General features: G+C 41.7%; 1 protein-coding gene across 2 annotated transcripts in view; it reads left to right on the forward strand.

The window, feature by feature from the left end:
- LOC150085939 (LIM/homeobox protein Lhx1-like) overlaps nt 1-22417 on the forward strand; it is a 206082-nt gene that overhangs the window by 43711 nt on the left and 139954 nt on the right. For both annotated transcript variants that reach the window (XR_016546947.1, XM_090373598.1), the window contains exon 2: nt 11443-11648. Coding sequence is in view for 1 of the 2 variants with exons in the window: in XM_090373598.1 (XP_090229724.1) it covers nt 11443-11648 (206 nt within the window). In the remaining variant the exon portion in view is untranslated. The remainder of the gene's footprint in view (nt 1-11442; nt 11649-22417) is intronic.

The following is a 22417-nucleotide window of genomic DNA, read 5'->3' on the forward strand; positions in this document are numbered from 1 at the left end:
ACCACTTCTCCGTATCTCCTCATCATCCACAGTTCCCTCTCAATTTATCTATCATAGTCTTCCTCAATCTTTTTCTGAGCCCCTCATTTATTCCCTCCCACACATCTGTCGTAAATCCCTCTCGTAGCAGCACATGTCCAATCCAATTTCTCTTCCATCTGATTATTTTAGTCAAGCATCACTTCCCATCTCAAAATCTCATTTCTCACTTTATCAACTCATCTGATCTTTTCCTCCTCTCCTATATATCCACGTGACAAAACTTTGAAGTCTTCCAATATGTTCCATTCTCAATGTCCATGTCTGTGCTTCATAAAGTACCGTACACACCATGCTAGACGTAGTTTCCTTAAACCAATTCCTCAACTACACACATTCATTCATTGTTATTCTTATTTCTCTGCTGTTCTTTGCTTCTTTCACCAGTAGGCTTCCTAAATACTCTTGACCTATATTCTCTCTCAATACTTATACCGTTTTCTTTCCATTTTCATTTAATATTTATTGTCATCGCAAACCTATTATAGCTTTCTTTTATATACTAACCAATTTCTTCAATCCTTCCTCAGAATCTGCTACCCGTGCAATGTCATCTGTAAAACTCAGTAACTTTTCGCCCCATCTTCATTCCATACAATTTTTATTAAAATATTTTCTTTTATGTATTAAAATAGGAAACTTAAATATTTAAGGAATTTTGGAAATATTCCAGAAAGGCGTTGAAGATTCCTGCATGTAGTAGAAGGTTGTTAGTGATTCCAGAATATTCTGGAAAGTGGGAGTTTTGATTCAATATTAGAGAAGATTGTAGATGATTCTAGAGTGTTTTTCAATAACATAAATTGAGGTGTAAGTGCTGGAACTTATAAAATTGAACACCTGTCATTCATAAAGAGTGTTTCGTGTAATTTTTGTGTTTCGTGTAATTTTTGTGTTTCGTGATAAATATAGTGAGAAATAAGTGCTGTTATAGCTCTGTATAAAGAAAGTTATTCCATGAGAAGCATTGGCAAAAAAACTAGGTGTTTCATTTAAAGGAGCATTCGATGACTCAAGGAGATTGGCAGTTTAAAGGACAAACCACGATCAGGACCACCGCGCATAACAACGGAAGCACAAGATAAGACCATAACGCCGATTTCTAAACTCAATCGACAACTTACTGCACCTAAAATGTGAGCTGAGTTCAATAGGAACAGAGAAACTCCCGGATTTACATCCACTCTAAAACTTAGTCTTAAGGACTTCATGGTCGTATAGCCGTCCGAAAACCCTTAATGAAACCGGAAAATCGAAAGAAACTGTTGGCTTTGGCAGAGAGCCATCAACTCGGACAGTTGAAGAGTGGAAAAACGCACTGCGGACGGATGAATCCAAATTTTGAAATGTTTGGATCCAAGCACAGTTTATATGAGACGATCAACTGAAGGAAAAATGATGCCACATTGTTTAATGTGTTTTTTTTTTAAAAAGGAAACCCCAAATACGAGAGGTGTTAGAACTTATAGGTACTTAGTACCATGCATGGGCGAGGAGATAACAGAAGATACTTGTTGACATCAGACTTGAACTTCTGTAGATTTGTAATTTTCAGGAAATACGTGTGAAGGAAGGTTTTTCCAGAAAACAGAAGTTGAATGAAGAAGAAAAAAAAAAGCGCGAGTTTGAAGTTGGACAGTAAAAGGATGTTGACTGGTTGCGGCACGTGTTTGGACTGCTTTGGAAGAGAGAGCGGAAATTTTAGAAGCCAATTCGGAAGAACAGTGCCCATTAATCAATAATGTGTAGAAAAGACATGCAGCAGAAAGAGAGTCTGAGACAGTAAGTGTAGAGACTGTTAAGAGATGAGTCATTAATTAGCTTAACTGCCCTCTTGTGAATGGGAAACCTTGCAGATAGCTTGGAATAATATTATTCTAAAATTAGCTAACATTACTATTATAAAATTAATTGCCAGAATGCCACGTCTGTGTAAGGCAGTGATAAAATCTTGTGGAAGATATTCTGATGAAAAATCGCTACAGTTGTTAAGCGTAATCATTTCAGAATTTTTTTTGCTATAAATTTTTGCTTAATAAAGAAACCTTAAAATACTTTGCTGTGTGTGGGTTTTTTTTTTTTTTTTTTGTATCAAGCCTTACATTGTCAGAACTAATTTTAAAAAAAATAAATAAATATATAAAAAAAAAAAATAACGAAAACTGTTGTCACGCGCTGAGATTCCAAACTTTTAGAGTTGGGATTATATATACATATTCATTGTTGTAATAAACACATAAATTATAAAATAATAAAATTAAAATGATGATGTACAAATTATTGATTAATGGATACATTGACTGGAACGTTAACGTCAATAATTTGCTACATCATCATTTTAATTTTATTATTTTATAATTTGTGTTTATTTATAGGGTACAACGGTGAAGTCCAACATAGGTTACCTGGCACTATGGCCTTATAGGTATATTTTTTCACCCTTAATACTTATATTCCAAAATTCTTATTAAATTTCATCAGTTGTATAATTCCCTTGGTATTCAGTTTAATAAATAATGTAATACTGTATATATGTTATATGGCAGTTATTATAATAATATAATTATAAATAAAATTACAATTCACAATACAAATTATATATACTTGTATAATAATTTTATTCTTTATATAGAGGTACTAAATAAAGGTCAATTATAGATCACCACAAAATTAAAAAGATACCGTACACCTTTTTATAATGGAATAAACATATAAATAAAAAAAAGTAACTTAAACCCAAATTACGTGGCGTGCCGGTTGAAAACCACTGCTCTATACTATCGCTGCCACCTTGTTCTATCCTAATTACTGTATTACTTTTTGCTACAATATAATTTACTAATTATTCTTCTGTCTTTCCAATCCGCGCCTGCCCTGTCCAAAATTTTCCACTCTCTCCGATCAAAAGCCTTCTCCAAACCTATAAAACATACACCGATGAGCCAGAACATTATGACAACCTACCTAATATGATGTTGGTTGGTCCTCAACGTGCAGCCAAAACAGCTCTTACCCGGCGAGGCATGGACGCTACAAGATTTCTAAATGTGGCTTGTGGTATCTAGTGCCAACACTTAACTAGCAGATCCTTTAACTCCTGTAAGGTCTGTGGTTGACACGCCGCAGATCGGAGTTGCTGTTCCAACACAAACCACAGATGCTCGATGGGATTGATGTCTGGGGAATTTAGAGGTCAGGGCAATACCTGGAAGTCTTCCTCATGTTCCGCGAACCAGTCTCTAACAATCTGAGTGGTGTGGCAGGGCGCATTATCCTGCTGAAAGACGGTACTGCCAGGGGGGAAGACCCTTGCCATGAAAGGGTGTACCTGGTCAGCAATGATGTTTATATATATGTACACCTGTCTCACAGTGGTACCAGGACTATTCGTCCATCTCTACCAATTATCAAGTAGAGAGAGAGAGAACCCTTAATCACATCGGCCTGTAGTGTAAATGTGTGTTTACCGGGCCTCTCTGCCCATTGGCCATTGGTGGCTGCCAATGGGTATTTGCCCATTGCAGCCACCAATGGGCAAATACCACTCGATGCTCGCCCTAGCACAAGGAGCGAACCTGAGTCTACTCCTATGTCAGTGCTAACATAGCACCAGAAAATCCCGCACCCACCAGTGGCCGTGCAAAACCGGCAGGTGCCCGCAAAATCCCGCTCCCAGGTCGCCCACACCTGAGAGCCAGAAAAAAAAAAAAAAAAAAAAAAATCAGATGCCAGCAATCCCGCTCATCAATTGCAATGTAGCCATGTTAGCCAGCATGCAGACTGCAATTGAGAGCCAGCAAAAGAAAAAAATAATAAATAAATAAAAAAATAATAGTAAAAAATAAAATAAATAAAAAAATAATAGTAAAAAATAAAATAAATAAAAAATATTTATATAAAAATTTAAAAGTCATATTCCCTGGAATATAAATTCAAACTGAAGATAATATCCCGCCTGCAGTTACCCTGAAACTATAGGCTAGCAAAAAAAAAATAAAATAAAATAATAATAATAAATAAAAATACATTTTTTTTCCTTTTTTACTGCTCAGCAGGACCAGAAGTTGACATTACAAGGAAAGACATCTGTCTCTGCTTATTAAAGACCAATATTGCAAGGCATTAAAATACCTTCTATTTGCGAGGTTTAGGTAGGTGGTAGACGTCTGACTGGACCCAGGGTATCCCAGCAGAACATTGCCGCCACCGGCTTGTTTTCATCCCCATGTGCATCCAGGCACCATCACTTCCTCGGGTAAACGACGCACACGTACCCGGCCGTCCACATAGTGCAACAGGAAACGTGATTAATCGGACCAGACGGCCACCTTCCAATCACTCAAGGTCCAGTTTCGATGCTCGCGTGCCCATTGTAGGCGCTGTCGCCTGTGAACTATGGTTAGCATGGGCACTCGGAGCTGCCTGCTGCTACGCAGCCCCATTTTCAGCAGGGTTCGATGTACTGTGTATTGTGACACATTACTCCCATCACCAGCATTCCAATTACCGGCGAGTTGCACAACAGTCGCCCTTCTGTTGCCACGTGACATCCGGGAGAGCCTTTGCTCACCTCGAGCATCCATGAGCCGTGGTCGTCCAACACCTCGCCGGCAGTTCGTAGTTTTCCCTCCTCGGACCACTTTCGGTAGGTACCAACCACGGCTGACCGTGAGCATCCCACCACCCATGCCGTTTCGGATATGCTCTGACCCGGTCGTCTGGCCATTACAAGTTGGTCTTTGTCAAACTCGCTTAAGTCCGCTGCCTTTTCCATCTGAAGAACAAGAGTAACACTAATTAACGGAGCTTAGTATCAGGTGTTTTTTATACCGTGTCCCGCCGACCGGACTAGCCGGGTGGGTAAAGTGCCTGCCTGGTAACCCAAAGGTCGCGGGGTCGAATCCCGCCTCGGTCTTGGATCAAAGTATTGCAAAAATCTTGGGAGGTGCATTATGGCCACAGAAGCCGATGCGCCAACAACTACCAAAAAAAAAAATACCGTGTCCCGACCCGCGCACGCGCTGTAGTTAACCTGCAGTTGCTTCGATTTGCATAACAACTCGCTGGTCATAATGTTTTGGCTCATGGGTGTATACACACATCTTTGTTCACTTCCAGATGTCTTCTGTCATTAATCTCATTACTCCCTGTTGCATCCCTCGTTAGCCAAACTATCCGGCTCATACGTTTTCCTCCATCCTTCTTATGATCTTTCTATTTAACGTTATTTGCATTATCTTTGCTTCCTGCGGTACCAAGCGTATAGTTCTAAAATCTTTACAGTTCACTGCACGGCATTTCTTTTCTGCTGGTATTATTACACAATTAAATTTGTCTGACCATTCTTCTTGCTGTGCATTAACGTACATAATACTGTTAGTTCCCTTATGCTCACTTTCCCTCCTAATCTTAAGTCTAGTGGAATTCCATCAATACCTATTGCTTTATTTCCCCGAATTTGCTCTAATTACCTCTTGCTCCATTGTGGCTGGCCCCAAGTTGTCTCGCTCCATTATTTTTGCATTATCGAAATCATCTTCTCCCTAGTGCTCATTGGACCCCTATAATTATATATTCCACCTATCTCCCCCTTATTTTCTCTAGTTTTCTTGGTGCTTTTCCTCTGTAACACCTCGATCATTTTTCTCATGCTCGTATTCCTTACCATCTCATAAATTAAACCGCATCTTCCTAACACTTTTCCCTACAAAACCAATTTCTCGTTTGCTTTCCTGTAACTGGTCTAAGCTTATTGTTAATCTCTCCATACCTCCTTCTACAAGTGACGTACAGCAAACTTTCGCCATATATATTTTCACTTATAGCCCATCTCCATCATCTATTTTTTCCCAGGTCGCTCAACTTTGACTCAATGTGAATGAATTTTTAGAAAAGCTGGATCCAAATCGATCATAGTAGACATGATGACTTCAGCGGAGCATTTGACTAAGGTTGCCATGCGCCATTGCCCCTACTTCGCTGTTTACTATCGCTAAAAAATAAATAAAACAATGGCATTAAGGAACACTTCATCCCTTGCTCAATTGGCTTAACAGATATCTGGATGGTAGACCTTGTAGAGTAATCGCTGACGGTTTTACCTCCAATGAATATGTGTTAAGCAGCGGTGTTCCACAGAACTCCTCGGAACCCTCGCTGTTTTTGGCTCTTTATAAACGATGTCTTCGAGCTTTGTGATTGAACGCTGATTATGTGTTCAGCCTTTGATGATGACATCAATTTTTTTTTCCCTCTCTCGCTGCTTCTGATTTAGAAGATCACATCCAGCTGCAGTTTGCTATAGGACTTCTGTGTGATCTAAGTCAATGTTGATTTCTCAGTATTAGCGATCGTATACCGTGTTTCTTTCTCAGACTCACAACGTGCCAATATTGTGGATATTTAACTCGATAATTGCGTTGTTAGTAGGGTGGTCAGAGAGTAGAAATTAAAAATGGAACACAGATTTATTATCTGTAATAAATAAAGTACACTAAACCAGGGGCGGTAAATCTTTAGTCATATAAATTACTTTATAAAATACGAAAGGTCGAGATCGAATTTTTTAAATGTCTTTATCTTTTTTTTTTTTTTATATATATAAAACACCTTAGGTTAGTACGTTGTTATTGTAGCAGGGTTTTAGGACTCCCGGCGACTAAGGCCATATTACTCTTTGTATACTGTCTGTAAATTGCGTATGTTCTGAGGTCGATTTTCTGTTTGCTGTGCTAAAAACCCAAGTTTCTCTTTTTTTTATTCCGGGATAAAAAAAACCATGCTACCCTCGCCTGAGATCTCCCATCTATGGATAAGCTCTTTCGGGCCTCTTGAGTAGAACTCCTCATTTTGAACAGAAAACCACTTCGTTAATTATCCCCTCATCGGGTTGATATCTGCATCCTCATAATGGTTTGTTTCTTCATTTTAGGAAGGAGTAAGAGGCCGGGAGAATAAGGTGGATGCTGCAGATTTTCAAAGCCACACCTGATTGCAAAGTTCACTGTTGAGATCTGCCTTGTAAGCAGGTGCATTGTCGGCTAGGAGGAGGACATCTTTGGATAGCTTCCCTCAATCGTCCATGTTTGATAGCCTCTCGGGAGGGTTCTATAGTACTCTCCAGTGACTGCTGCTACCTTTTAGGAAGCAATTTCTAAAGATGATACCTTTTTAGAGTCGCAGAGGACACAACATTAACTTGTTTTGTTAGACGATTGAACCTTGGCTTTTGTGGAGATTGGTGAAGATTAATGTTTTCATTATTTGCTCATATATTTTGTTTCTAGTTCAAAATGATATATCCAGCATTCATCCATCGTCACAATTCAGTCAGCAAATCATCAGCATTCTCACTTTACAAAATCTCAACAATTTTGTGGAGCTTTTGAGAAGGTGTCAACAATCTCGGAACCCATCGGGCTGCCACCTTAGCTACAATGGCAGGGTCTGTTGTTGAGATGGTTCTTCCTTCTTTGGGTCATCGTGCACACTGCATCATATGATGGGAAATCCTCCTCACAAAGAGCTTCCACGTGTATTTATTTTCCTTCTTTGACTTGCAAATTTAAGAAATTTTATAATGGATCGGACCTCATCCTTCTCCAACTTATTACCTCTCTCTCTCTCTCTGTATTCATGGCTTTAGTTCAATAACCTATGGACCCAGAAAAACAAATAAATATACATTAACTTATAAGACTTTATACGATCAGTAAAGATTACAGAGAAGAATAGGATATTTTGTTATTGATGAACAAGTAGTTAATTACATCGAAGCTTTTCTGTTTTTAAGTATTCATCCAACCCTGCTATTTGCTCGAACTGGTCATTAAGGTGATAAATCTTCACTTCCTGCATCTAATATAACAAATATTATTTTGAAAGAGCAATATTAGCGCTAATGTTTCAAATTGTGTAATAACGAGCTTATTGTAATACTGATGACAGGCAATCGAGAGCTGTTTGCTCGGTGTAAATTATAAATAGTAAAGACATTTATTGTATAATCACTAAATTCTTTGTTCAATCTTTCTCTCTCCGAGGCCTGCAGAAAACGTACCACCGTAATTTGATAGTGACCCCGTCACTCATGACCGACCACCAAATTATGTTGCTTTCCAATAACTCCTCCCAATAATTAGATTTCCAAGATGTGCCCGCAGAGTTTTTTATTTTTTCCTTTTTGTGTGGAAGTAAGATGAAGGGTAGACTCGGCGAATGCTCTCCGCTTCTTAATGACACAAGTTGAAGAAGTTTATGCTCTTTGAGAACCTCTGAACTAAGTTTTCATCTTACGCTTTGATCTTGCCCGATCTGAAGAGCCGTTGACGTTTGTAAAACAGATCGGGAGCCCCCTCCCTCGTAATTACGCGGAATTATTTATTTCCTCATTTTCCTTCCCTCGTTAATGATATGCAGAAGAGACTTCGTTCGCTATTTACGAGTAGTTCGTATTTCGCAGCCACGAGACATTTGGAAAGTTCACGGATCTTATAATTATGGCCATTAGACCAGCTAATATAAGTGGTCGTTAGAAATTCGCGCATGCTCTTTGACACGATCACAGTTTAAAAGTGTACGTAATCAGCTGCAGAAGATGGACAGGAATATTCATTACGTCACTGAGGTGTATTCAAGTAGCACGCTACCTATTTTCTCTCTGAAATGGAGAATATGTGGACACGGGTAGTTTTAAATCGTACTTGCGGGGTTTATCTAATCCGGCATTTTTGGTCAGTTCACTATAACGCTGAATTATTGCAGTAATTAAACGGTGCTCTTTTGCTTAATTTGACCCCTAAAGCAAGCATCACTTTGGACTTTCTTATATTTATTTGCACATCACGTCACTGGTTGAAGAACAGGTTATGCGAATTTAAATGAACCACCGTCATTAACTGCCTTCGCAGAGCCTTTTGCAGACTCGTTTGTTGCCTTTTTTGCAATGAAGTGGCCTCCGAAGTGCGCAGTCTCCGCAGAACCAGCGAAACTGGCGAACAGAATCAAAGCACGCCAACTCCAATATGGCGAATCTCTCTCTCTCTCTCTCTCTCTCTCTCTCTCTCTCTCTCTCTCTCTCTCTCTCCTGGTCGGGAGAACCCATTTTCTCGTGGGACTGTCAAATAAGTAAATTTGAAAACCGTGAACCGTCTAACATATGGGATGGTTTAAGTATCTTGCACGCAAAGCTCGTACCACGAGGACAATGAGAGGATGGAATGTGTCCACTTTTTTACCTCTTTCAGAACGGAAAGTTTTTTTTTTTTTGTTTTTTTTCCTGTGGCAATTCGTTGTAAGGATTAGGTAACGCTGGTGTGTGTGAACATCTCCATGTGCGTTCAAAAGGAAGAACGAGTACCGAAAACACAGCGTTGAATCCCATATTCTTGAAATATAAAAGAAAATGCGAAATTTTAGTTTCTTTCTTTCTTCTCTGATAGTAATTGGGGGCTTTCTGTATACGGACTGCAGCGACGAGCCGCTTAAAATAGACGGGGATTAATTTCTTGTACGAAAACCTGCGAAAAGGAGCAGAACTGCGACAGAGAGCCACATTGAAACCCATTGATGGAAAATCCTTTTAGGATGCCAATACATCAACGGCGAGCTGGAACCTTTTAGGACTTGGGATGTTTATCAAAATATCTTTTCCCGGTTTCTTGGTATGCGCAGATTTCTGAGGTTATTTTAAAGACCTAAAATTACTTTGTGGAAAGTAAAAGACATTGTCCAAAACGAGTTTACGCGTTGTCAGAACAGACGAGGTTTTATCGGATCATCTTTCAAACGTACGTTATTTGAAACGAAAGCAAACTATCAGAGGTTAAATAATCTTATTTAACCCGTGGTTTGATATTCTTAACAGTATTTTATATTCGCAGTTATCTCGATAGCCTTCCTTTTCTCCTCGTCATTTGAACTGCTTTTCTCTAAACGTCCCGGGACTTCCAGACGAGGTCAAAGATCACCCGGAGGACAATAATCGTAGGAACGAACTAAATAGTCAGAAATAAACTTGGAACAGCTTCTTACCTTACCTCACCTCACGTGTCATCCGCCCTCTTTTTGTTACATCCATCTGTTCCCTTAATGTTCGCTCCACTGAGTCTCTTGCATGCATGACCTTCCGCCTCCGCAGCTGGATGTCCAGTACATCGACACCCTATAAGAGCCATGCAGTCGGCACGCTGAGCTCCAGCTGCGAGCGGTATTCTACGCGTCTTGTCCAGAAGTAACCCCCCACAGTTCAATACAATACGCAGAATTTTCGCTTCTTTCTTCGACTCGTTTGGATCATCTCCTGTATAGTGTTACAGAAATGTGTGTATAAATATCGCGAGAGAGACGCTACGCGCTCACTGAGACCACTACCACTGTTGTATAAGTGGTAATTTTGGGTGGGGTGCAGTTATGACACCGCTATCAGTTAGACGTAATCGATTCTTTACCTTTTTTACTGTAAGTTTGTTGGCTGAACGATGCTGTAAGCCGATTTGTCAAATACGCTTTCCTGCTAAGCTGAAATAAGGCTGTGTTTTATTATATATGTTTTACGAAACTATATAATAATCATTTTATTAGAAATGGTGGAATTTCTATAAACATTTGTGCGCTCTTTGACATTTTGCTTCCTACTTTCATCAAACACAACGCACACACCCATCGGAGTCATGCTATGACACAGAAACACCCCATGGCCTGTCTCGCGTCTTAAATCTCGGGGTACGTTTGGTGCTTGAAATCCAGGCCACCCTGTCACACCTGTAAAGAGATGGCTTGTTGAAAACTGACAGTCTTCTGGTTCGCAGTGTTGCCCCCTGGTGAGAAGAGACGACAGTCTAGCGAAGCTGTATTCTTCTAGTGAATGGGTGGAAAGAGTTGAGAGTGGCCGCACATAAGCCCCGGTTAAGGTCAGCGGCTTCGCCCGTAAGTATTGTGTTAAGACTGTCATTGAGGCTTTTGTTTTTAAGCCTGTTTAGGGGTGCTCGCAGCTGACGTGTACGTCCTTAAAGCGGCTGACTGACGTTGGTTTAGAAGCTAACTTCCAGTACACGGAATCGGAGGTATTCGCCACTTTTATGGTCTCGGTGACTCCACAAGTACAAAGAAACCCGTTAACGTTATTTCTTGACCTATTGACCTTTGATTTCGAAGAACGGAGCCACCCTTTCGTGCCTTCCACCTGCACCGCAACTTCACATAAAAAAGGTTACGTTTTGACAAATACACGGCTCGTTGCCCCTTCCCCAAAGAGGTTTAAAAATCCTACTCCTAAGGGACGCTCGAATTCAACACCACTATTTTATTTTATCGATTTATAATAGCAGTTCTTTATCGATTATTTTACACTTATAAACTGTTTAGACGTCACACATCAGAGTGTTTCTTTCTGTTTCTTTGCAGGCGCTTTGGTACGAAATGTTCCGGATGTTCCCAAGGAATTTCTCCTACCGATCTAGTGAGGAGAGCCAGGAACAAAGTGTTTCATCTGAAGTGCTTCACATGCCTGGTGTGTCGAAAGCAGCTCTCGACAGGGGAGGAGTTGTACGTGTTGGACGAGAACCGATTTATTTGCAAAGAGGATTACCTCAACAGTAGGCATAATCAAGGTACGTACTTTATAGTTTAGCGAATGGCCCAACAACCGTACGATATTCAAAGTGATCGCGCCATTGCGATACTCCTTCCATGCCGTTTATTTCCGAAAATGAACGTTGCCGTGGTAACGCATCGAATTACGTTTATATCTTCTATCGTTAACTCTTCGAAGAGCAGCGGTTCGAATCAGATGTTGAGATACTGAAGAGAAACATCTTATGCCCGAATCACTTCATCTACCCTCGTCCCCCCCCAGCCCCGAGCAAAACACTCCAATAATTCATGCGCATTTTCCAGCGGTGTCGGTTCGCCTCCGCCCTCTTCCTTTGAGAATATCGAAACCCCGGTCTCAGCTTGTCTTGACGTGTTTCGAGATAGATTATGCTCGGAAATTAATGCGCGTTAAAACTGCGGGCAAAGGAACCCGCGGACGGTAAAGAAATCGCTTAAATGAAGTTTCAGAAAAACCTGCCTCGACCTTCGTAAAAGAGTCGGCGATCTATCAAATGAAGAGTTTAAACTGTGGTGGTTCGAGGGGAGGGGCGGGGGGGAAGGAAGGAGTGCTCTTTAGTGCACCGATCAATCGAGTGAACCGATTCTTGATTTTTACTTATTTACAATCGCGTTGCTATTGCGTTTTTAATGCACGTGCGCAGAAGCTTCGCTGTGGAGAATAGGATCGACTCTTGGGAGTTGAGGAACAGAAACGGAAAATTTGTCGAAAATAGGTAAATGTGTATTAGGCGACTGAGGCTGCGAGGAGTCGGTATATTTATGTCTGTAATCGCGTGTGTTCGGTTGGTTTGCTGGACGAAAAAGAAGAGGGTAGTGAGATAAAACCGGGTAGCCCCTGCCTGAGATCTACTAACTCAGCCGCGTTGTGAAAAAGCCCATGAAAATTGATGGGATTCGAACGTGGGCTTTTCCCACTCGGCGTGGGATGACGGTGGTTATTACCACTGTGCTATCTCTGAGGGCTGTTGAAAACGATAAATGAATTTTAAGCGTATTAGAATAGTCCGCAGATAACCTAGTTAAGTGCCCGATTGAGGTAAGGGCTAGCAGGGCCCTTTCCAGGGGTGCCAAAAACAGAAGAACAATGAGGCAATATATATATATATTCGGTATTTTTGTAATCTTTATAGAACGCGACTCAAATGCGCAGAATATCGACTGCGCACATCGAATCACTGCCTTATTGTGGCTTTCTAAAAGTGGCCTTAACAACCACGTGCGTGCAGTGAGGCTATCACTTGACATGTTATCCAAGTTTTATAAGTGCCCTCTGTCGGCCATTTCGATTAATTATTTAACAGGCACTTATTTAGGAGACTGCTAAGTTCGGTCGAAACCACTGCCCGAAGAACTCCCCCCCCCTTCCTTCCCCTGTGTTGCCATAGAGACAAGTAGGCGCGAATGACGCCGAGAGCAACCAGTATACTACCTCAACCTTCGCTCGGTGTGCTGAGCAGCGCCACCGTGCGACATTTAATTACATTGCTGTCGACCGCAACTATTAATTAGCCGCTGTATTCCCCTCGTAATAACAGTGGTGGAAACGTCGATCTATTCCCGCCATCACGTGTTGCGGCAGTCGGCAGTTTTCGGGTGATTTTTCAAGCCGGAGACGTGTGGGATGGATATGGGTCTGTGGTGCGCAAAAAGGGGTTGGTAACCCGTTAAATCGGTGGAAAATGAGCATTAGCCGCGAGTGTTTGTATTGTAAGAGGGAAGAGGATGATTATTCTGGGCGTAAATTGAGGTGGGCGAGTGGCGTAGGATGCGAAACGACTTCGAAGTCATCTTGATTTAGATGATTAGGGTACATTCGCGCGCGCAGATGAATTGAATAAATTCGTCTCTTAATGTAGTAATCCAAAAAGGCCTTTCCAAGGCCCACACGAGTAGACAATCGCGTCTAAGTTTATACCAGATTAGCCTGTATCACCTGACTAACGTGTATTTGTGACGTCATTGTTAGCATCGTGTCTGTTTCCCACGCGCTGTATGGAGAGTGTGACGCGCGGTATAATGCGGGTTATTGTTGGTCATAATGTTTGGCAAACTGCCAGATATCAAAATATAGATAATAAAATTCATCGGGCAGAGATCAGACAAAGCAAAAAGGCGAATCTGGTCGGCTTGGAATCCGCCCTTTACCCTCCACTGTGCTTTATCGGCGATCGCATCTCAACTCGGTGTCAATATAAACCTATCTGTACCGTTAGACATCCCGTCACCATAGTGACAAGTTACTGCTTTGGAAGCTACCTGTAGTTCTCGCAGGTTAGACCCACTACAGCGCTATGTTTACTCAGGCACTAAGTGTCAGGATAATCCACTGCGACATGTTTCGCGAATGTCGTAAATCAGAGGGAATGTGTTGCGCGAGGACCACTTGAGGGAGCCTCGGGCACAGCTGGCCGTGATTTAGTTGGACAAAAGAAGTCGGTCAGGGAGGGGGAGGGAGTTGTTGCATCCGACAGCGGGCGCTCATTGAGGGAGAGAAAAAGAGAAACACTGCGCCGCATTTGAGATCGTGTCGACACCGTCCCCGTAGCAAAACCGCCCGTCACCAATAAATCCGGTAAACGAATACGGATAAATTAAATGTGTTCCTGTAGAGGGCGCTATCGGTGAAAGTTGCTCTACCGATGTAGTTTAAAATTCAAGGGGTGGGGAAGGTTGTTAGGGGATCAAGGAATCGCCTGTTGCCGTTCATCAGCAATTAGCAGTTCATTTAAAATTGCCCTGAACTGTAGAGTAAACCCACCCCTCTCCAAGTTCTTACACGAAGAAGCTTTTTTTCGTGTAAAATAAATAAAAACGAACTATAGACGTTTTTTGAATACGTAGACCCCCCCCCCCACACAAGAATATCAACTTGGAAAATTGAATCGTAGGATGATCAGAGACTAATCTGGATGAGGCTTGGAGTAAAAACAAAAGAGACAAAAAGAAAAGTAAGCAAAATCCAACAATATGCCTCGAAGGCACCCTGAATGTCTCTACTGAGTACCACTCGCATCCTTCAGGATATGCAGACTCTGAACACGGAGTATTCGAAAAATATTGGGACGCTTGACGGCACGAGGCAAAGGATTATTTCGGCCCAATTTAGGGACCTTCTCGACAGTCAGAAGGGACTTTTACGAGTGCGCGTCGATATTGGAAACTGGTTCAATCACATTGGGCATTTCCAGACTGCTCCTGGCTTGTCCGAGTTTCCCCCTCTCGCAGGTCGAACAGCGGTTTAATTCTCGGGTGTCTCCCAGCCGCAGCGTAAGTAGATCGGACTCGTTGTGCGATGAATCAGCACCTTCGAATGATGGGGTGGAACCCGATTATTTTTCCATTGGTATTAGTGCGAGTATTTTTAAGTACTCGAAACCCCCATCTTTGTGCTGCAGGTTTTGAGTTTGTCGTTTGGTGGCAAACGTGGAAACTACTCAAACTGGCCAAAGAAATACGAACCTTTGTATGAAAACAGTCTCGGGGAGAAGAAATGCAAATAGATCGGAAAGAAAACTGTTACGTGGGGTGATGACATGGTGAGTCTAATGACTGCACAGACTGTTCGACTGCAGTAATCTGAAGCCAGAATGGGCGAAAATGCATGATCTGTCAGACTTTCAAACAGATCTTATTGTGGTGCACGTTTAGCAGGAGCCACGATTCAAGAAACGAAAGGCACAACTGGTTTCTCAAAAGCATCCATCCCAAATATTTTAATGACTGGAAAGCGAGCGGTTCTTCCTCATCTCAAAGGTGTAAATGTGACAGAAAAATAATACTTCAAGAGTGAAGCCGTCGTACTCCAAGGACTCTGGAAAAATAGGACATCCACTGTGCAGAAAATAACATCGGAATTAAACCAAACCCAGAACTGCCCTAGTTCAACCGTATCATGAGCAGAGAATTGAAGAAATTGGGTACTAGTAGCCGTCTGGCTGCGGAATGTTGTAATTGGACAGTGGAACGATGGAAGAAAATCATGTGGTCAGACAAATCACGATGCCTTGCTTGCCTTGTTAAGACAACCCAAGCATCTGGAGGTAGTATCATGGTATGGGGAATGTTTTATTGCCATTGCCTGGGTCCGTTGATATCGGCGGAAGGTCGAATGTCATCCACGGATGACCTTCCACCTAACCAGATCCACTGCATCCTGCAATGTTACACTTTCCTCCTTAGATGATATCCACTTTATGGATGACAATGTAACAGCACCTCGTGCCAGAATCGCGCAAGAATTCTGAGAACATGACACGGATCTCCACTATCTTTCCTGGTCCCGCTATCATCTGATCTTAATCCTATTGAGAATGTGTGGGATATGATGGAGAGCGCTTTCTGCAACGAAGTCCTCTTCCTTCAACCCTGTCGCAGCTACGTGATATTTTGCTGGAAGAAGAGTTACAATTAGACTAAACACCGTATAGAATTCATGGCGCGCGGCACACTTGCTGTTATTCGAAACAAAGGCGGCTCGTTCGATGCTGAATAAAGGTTCATAATTTTCTGGTCAGTGAGTGTATTTGAATCCTCACCTTCATTTCGGCAGTTTTCATCCCTGGAGTAGTAGTCGATTTATATTCGGAAAGAAGCCCCTCTTGGTTGACACAATTTTAACTGAATTAAGCTGAGTTCAGGTCTACGTGCTCACAGGATAAAGACAGTCCATTAGGTGATGGTTCCTTCTAGTAGATAATGCACCACACAGTCATATCATACTGGTTCGATAAACGTCACTGGACCTCGTTCTGTGGAGATAGTATGGGATGGCATCAGAAGGACCAATGACCAAGGAATTTAACAGTGCATATAGAAGGGCCAATGTCCAAGCAGATTAATTAATAGGCCGTGGGAGATATTAAGAAGATTTGGATGAAAGAAATTTGGTTTATGCACACTTCCAGCTAAACGAGTACGCCAGTAAACAGATTATGCCTGTCTGCCCTTCGGACCACGTAGTCATGGAGATGTCTTTGGATCCATAAAAATGCGGGTCCTGGATGATCGCACCCATCAATTTTCAATTCATTCCATCGATTCTCACGCATATTTCTAACTTTTATGTCAAGGTCTGGCTATTTGGCGAAAGATCGCTTCGGGGGCATTGCCACATAATACTAAATAAACGAACGAGCGAGAATTATTAAAATAAATAAATAAATAAAAATATTATCGGGAACTTTGGAGTGTTGCGTTAATTTAATAAAAGAACGGAGGAATTTATTATATAATAGCCGACAAACAACAACAGAAAGAAAGAAAAGCAAAAGACTCTTCTAGGAAGACAAATTTACGATGTGGGTGGTTGTGTAGCGAGAGAGAGTTCTGTGCTTTATATTTCCGGATGCTGCTTTCCTTAACTGAACATTACAGCGTTCCTCTGACCCGCTTCCTCAGCACATAGACGAAAGCGGTTTTTTTTTTTCTTTTTTTCAAAAATCCTTTCCCGTATCTCTGCACATGGTCGCAGGGAAAGATTAATTACGTTCAAGGTCCTTAGGGGTGGCGAAAACAGAGTGATAAAGGCGGGAACGTCTCGGAAAAAGCACCGTGGGAGATATTTTATTCACCAAAATTACGGCTTTCTTGGACGTTAATTTGCAGCGCGCAATTGCGACAGAGTAGTGGCAGTAATCAGCACGACCCAAGACCACCTCCGCCTTTATTGCTCAAAAACACCCCCTTTTCATATACCTGCGTTCGCTTGACTGGTCCCATAACACCTGCTTCTAATTAGCCGACATTAATTACGGTGATTGTTGGCATTTAATGATCGTCGGGTCGCTTTGTGGGACTTCTAATATAAAAATATTTTAACTTTGGCCGTAAACTAATTGGGGCGACAGGTGGCGCTGTATTTCATAAAATTGCACGAACACGAGGCCTCTGCTTGTCGTTCAATAAGCACGAGTACCAGAGATGGGGGGGGGAGATGCTTTAAAAGGGTTCTTTTTAAGTCGCAGCGTCTTCTGCTCAGTTGAGGCCCCGAATCTTTGTTTCAGATATTTGCAGCGAACTGAAACTCGTTTTCTATCCCCTTCTGCTAGTTACACGTCGTCGCTAACGTCGACCACATCACAGCCACCCCTTACTGTCTGTTCCAGACAGACTGGTGAATGCCGAGCATCTGTCGGGTCCGCAACTGGGTTTCGCTTAAAATCATGATCGTGCAGCGACGATTGGAAGGCAGCAGTTGTATTCCACGCGGGTTGCTGGTGATGGGCTCCTGTGAGAATCAGGGGTGGGTAAAAGGTGGGGAAGAATACGGTGGGGGGGTGATCACGGTTAAGCTAGAGTAGAGACATGAACTGGTAAGCAGTTGCTTTTGCTACACTAGACTTGGCTTTTTATAGAGACTGCGCTGTAGGCAGGGCAGGGCAGAAATAATTTGATGCGAAATTCGGATTTTATTGTCATGGTTACTAACACCGTTCATTTGTTGAAGCATCAGGAGTGAGATTTATTTTGCTCTTCACTACCACTAGCCAACAGATTTTATTAGAATAAAGGGAATATAATTAAAATTGATTGCCCCTGCTACTGCCTGGAGTACTATAATACTGACTCGAGCTCAGTGGCTGAGAGATGAAGTGTGTTGAGGAAGAATATTCGAAAAGGGAATATTCTAAGGGTAGAAAACGGCCTATATTTTAGAGGCTAAACTTCCCAAACGGGTGTTTTGGGTCTGCTGTGGTCACAAACGTAAACTTCGATAGGACAAAGAAATTCGCCCGAAAACTTTTCGCCGCTGTGCCCTGATGTGTTAAACACCACGTGCAAGAGTCCAGCCGAAGCGCGTGCAGGCGGCTACGTAAAGGGGTCACGTGACAAAGTCGCGTGCAACGTATTCGGAAACATCTGCCTCGGTTTTGATGAGACCGCAGTCCGCGTTCCGCCCTTTTATCGATCGGACTGACGGACGTAGCGAGAAAAGTGGCAGAGGATTGAGCGAACGAAACAAACAGAAATGCTTAATAGCCCTCACCTGAATTAACACGTGAACTTTTAGCACTCACTTAGCTGGTCATTGCGCATGTGTGAGTAAACTAAGACAGTTCAGGATTGATAATGTCGCCATGGTTTGGTTCCTCAAACTTCATTCGCCTCCCCAAGATTCAAAATAAAAGTATCTTTGTTTGGATCTGCAAGCAAGTGTATTGAGAAATTTAGAGAGGTCCCAAAGGGAGGGGAGATATGTTCCTGAGCCTGACCCAGATTTTTCTCGGTGTCTTCCTGGTCAAACTCGACCTTAGCTTTTTTTTTATATACAGTATTTTTTTTTTTTTTTAAGATGAAGTCCATGGGGTGAACTTCGAAGTTAGGCAATGGCACATCAATTGGCGAATTATTTTATTTATTAATTTATTTGGTGGTTACCTCAGATGGTCAGATTGACTTTACAAGTTTATTAATACCCACTGACTGCAACGCCAACAAACATAAATCTAAGATATTTGCCGTTGTTTCCTTCCTTAAGAAATTAACACTTACGAAGATAAACTTATCGGTGTCCGGTAAGGCAGTACTTTGGGTAGCTTTAAATTAATCGTGGGTTTTTCATTTCAGTTTCTTCGGTCCAGGGCCGTGAGGTTTTTTCCCAGGAATTCCGGTTTGCCTTCACAAATAAGTGAACCGACCATAACGTATGCCCAACACATCGAAATACGCATTTCAAAAACCGATATACAATCCCCGTGTGTGGGATATTGAAGAGACGCGGGGGTGGTGGAGGTGGAGTTGCCGCTTCTTCAAACCTCTGACTCGAAGAGGTTGGGGGAAGAGATGGTGAAGGTGATTTTAAATTTTTTTTCAGTAAAATACATATTTTTAAAGATTATTTTATAGCCATAAACTTAATTTTTAAATATTATTTATTAGGAAACAACGATTACACCCAATTCACTTCTATACGTCGAAGATAGCGTATCACGTGACGGACAGAGTCGCCTGACATTAGCGCTGTCGAGTGAGAAGATATATATTAACCCTCGATATCTCATAAGAACCGACAGAGGGCGCGGTAGATCCAGTTATATTTATTAGTCACGTTGAAAAGAGGCGGGGCGTTTCGCGTGATTTGTATTTCTGGAGTGGGGAATTAACGTTATTACATAGGTTGGTGTTCTTACCGATTGTAACCTCGGCAGATCAGTGATTTTATTATTAAATTTGTTTCATTATTCGAGCAGTCATCAACGTGAAATTTTTGCTTTAATGACCTCCGAAATACACACTTCTCGCTATTTTCAATTAACTGAACAATTATTACGAATCCAAACAAAATCAAATTCAATAGTGAGTGTTAGCATTAATAAAAATGAAAAGCACAAAACCCACGAACATATTCTCTCGAGGTTTTATGAAGGAAACAGGGGATGAGTCAACTCGCATATAAACACACCCCAAGGTATTCTGAGGGAAGTGATCAGTAGTAAAGATAATCAGTTACTTAATTCCGAACCTGTGATTAATTATTTATTTATTTATTATGAGCAGTAACATTTCCTAAGATGCTATTACTATGGTTTGGTCTTACATATATACACAGTAGAAGCCGGATAAGAAGTTTTCTAAGGGACTGGAGGTTTAGAACTTGTTAGAAGGGAACGTGTCCCAAGGGTATGAAATATTAACTACACAAATAAAAAAAGAATAAGTAACATTAGTCTTCTCCATTGGCGAAGTATTGCTAATTGGAGGTAGTACAATATCAGGGCAACTCGTTGTGAAGGCATTCCCAATATCAGATATACCAAAAACGATGCCATTTCACCTACTTAGGTGATTCACTATGAGCTGAAATGATGCTTGGCATTAACTTGTTCGATTACCAAATGTTTGATATTTTTTAATATTAAAAATAAATAATTTCTATATTTAAAAAAACGTATTAAGTAGGAAAATGTCATTATAATCATACACTGTGTATTCTTTATCACGAACTTTTTATGCTGGAAGACTTTTCCCCGGGAAAATGATACATTGCAACATATAGAAAAGGACTTTAGAAACTAGTAAGGGGAAAAACGTTTTATGCGGGAATTTCTTATCCGGGTTCTACTGTATTTGTTATTTCTGTCTCGCATTGAAGCAAGGTTGGACTAGATCGTGGACGTTGAATAGAGGCGAGTCAGGAATGTCCGGTTTCTGTCTCGGAACTAGAATTTGGAGAAACTAGAATTGACAAGAGATCACCATAGTCTTTGTCAAATTGTTCACCAGCCACATTGACACGGTAATTACTAGGCGTTCTCTGCTCGGGGGCGTGAACAAATACTTCATGTTCGGAATTCCCCCTCCCCCCTTCGTCCTCACAAGGTTCGTAGTCACTTCAATTTCATTTCGGTTCCCAAACTTTGGCTCAGTAACTTACTCTAACGTGAAGAGAATTTTCGCCGGAGAGTTGTGGCTACTGAAGTGTGCCAATGCCAAACTCCGTCGCAATCCTGGAATCCCATCCAACGCAATGGAAGCTGCTTTGCCAATCAGAAGACTATCCTCCTTTATTAGTGAAAAGAGAATCGTACTCACGGCCAAAATGCTATTAGGATCTATCTCCCATCTGGGACTCCTGCTCCCGGAGGATCCCACAGCCTCGGGTTAGATCTTTTTCAGTGATCGTCAGCCACATGAATAGACTCGCCCTCTCTGACAGATTCCCCGAACCAAATGCTCGAAACTCAGTAAAATAGATGTCGACCTGTTCGTGTTTGTGGAAAAAAAAAAAAAAAATACAGAAAGACCTTCTTTGGGCAGAGATCGTACCCCCTCACCCCATAATCAAAGTTACAGTGCCCATATCACGAACCTTGGGATTGCGTGTACCCGTCTTTGTGAATTACGAAGTGTTTTCCACTTCTGATGCTTCGTATGGTCATCCAACGATCCCTGTAAGGGACTGTACGCAGCTGTACACGTTCACCCATGGTTTATTGTATATAAGTTAGTCCATTGTAACTGTCCTCAACGTATCATTGTCCTATTAACAAAGTGTTATATTAACGTAATTGTCTTATGAGCGAAATTGCTACTTGTTGTTTACAACTGCATCATTCAGACTGTAAACCCCTAGCGATCCATAGCCATAAAGGGATTTGCGTATATTTATTTATATCTTAATTAAGATTATATTTATTTCTGTCCAGCATTTTTTAGTTTCAGTCAATTCTATTAACAAATGCGATTTCTTATTGTAGAATCCTACGTGTCCAGGATTCCCCAACGCCTTTCTGACTTAGAAGGAACCAGCTGTGAAGTCGGGAGGCTGGTGAAGCGAAAAAACTCGATCTTCTTCGAGAACAACTTCAAACGTGTCTCTCCGACACAGTTGAGCCTCTTTGGTTCGTTACCACGGCGACAACACTCGGGGTATTAGATACGGGTCTAACTACCGCGTGGTAGGTTGCGACTTCGCATCTAACAACCCTAAACTTTCGCCGAATGTTGGCCTTCGACAGAGAGCCTTCGCTTAAATCGCCCGTAAACGCCTGTTATGGCGATGGGTGGGTGTTCACAAGAAGCACGAGCTTGGGCCTCTTGAAGACAATCGTAAACTCTTCGTGAACTTTCGAAGCTCGCTCTTTCCTAATTTTACCGCCTACCTCTGCCGCTTGCAAATCCTCCCGAATCTCCCGTCAATCCGGTCATGAAACTACGGCGGTGGTAGGAGGGAGAGGGGTTCGGGATGTCTGGTTTAATCGAGGTCGAGATCAACGCAGAGAGCTATCGAGAGGCCGAAAGGACTTTGTTACAGCCTGGAACGTCA

Source organism: Mastigoproctus giganteus, chromosome 5 (assembly GCF_048544385.1).
Source record: "Mastigoproctus giganteus isolate SK-2022 chromosome 5, ASM4854438v1, whole genome shotgun sequence".
Taxonomy (NCBI): domain Eukaryota; kingdom Metazoa; phylum Arthropoda; class Arachnida; order Uropygi; family Thelyphonidae; genus Mastigoproctus; species Mastigoproctus giganteus.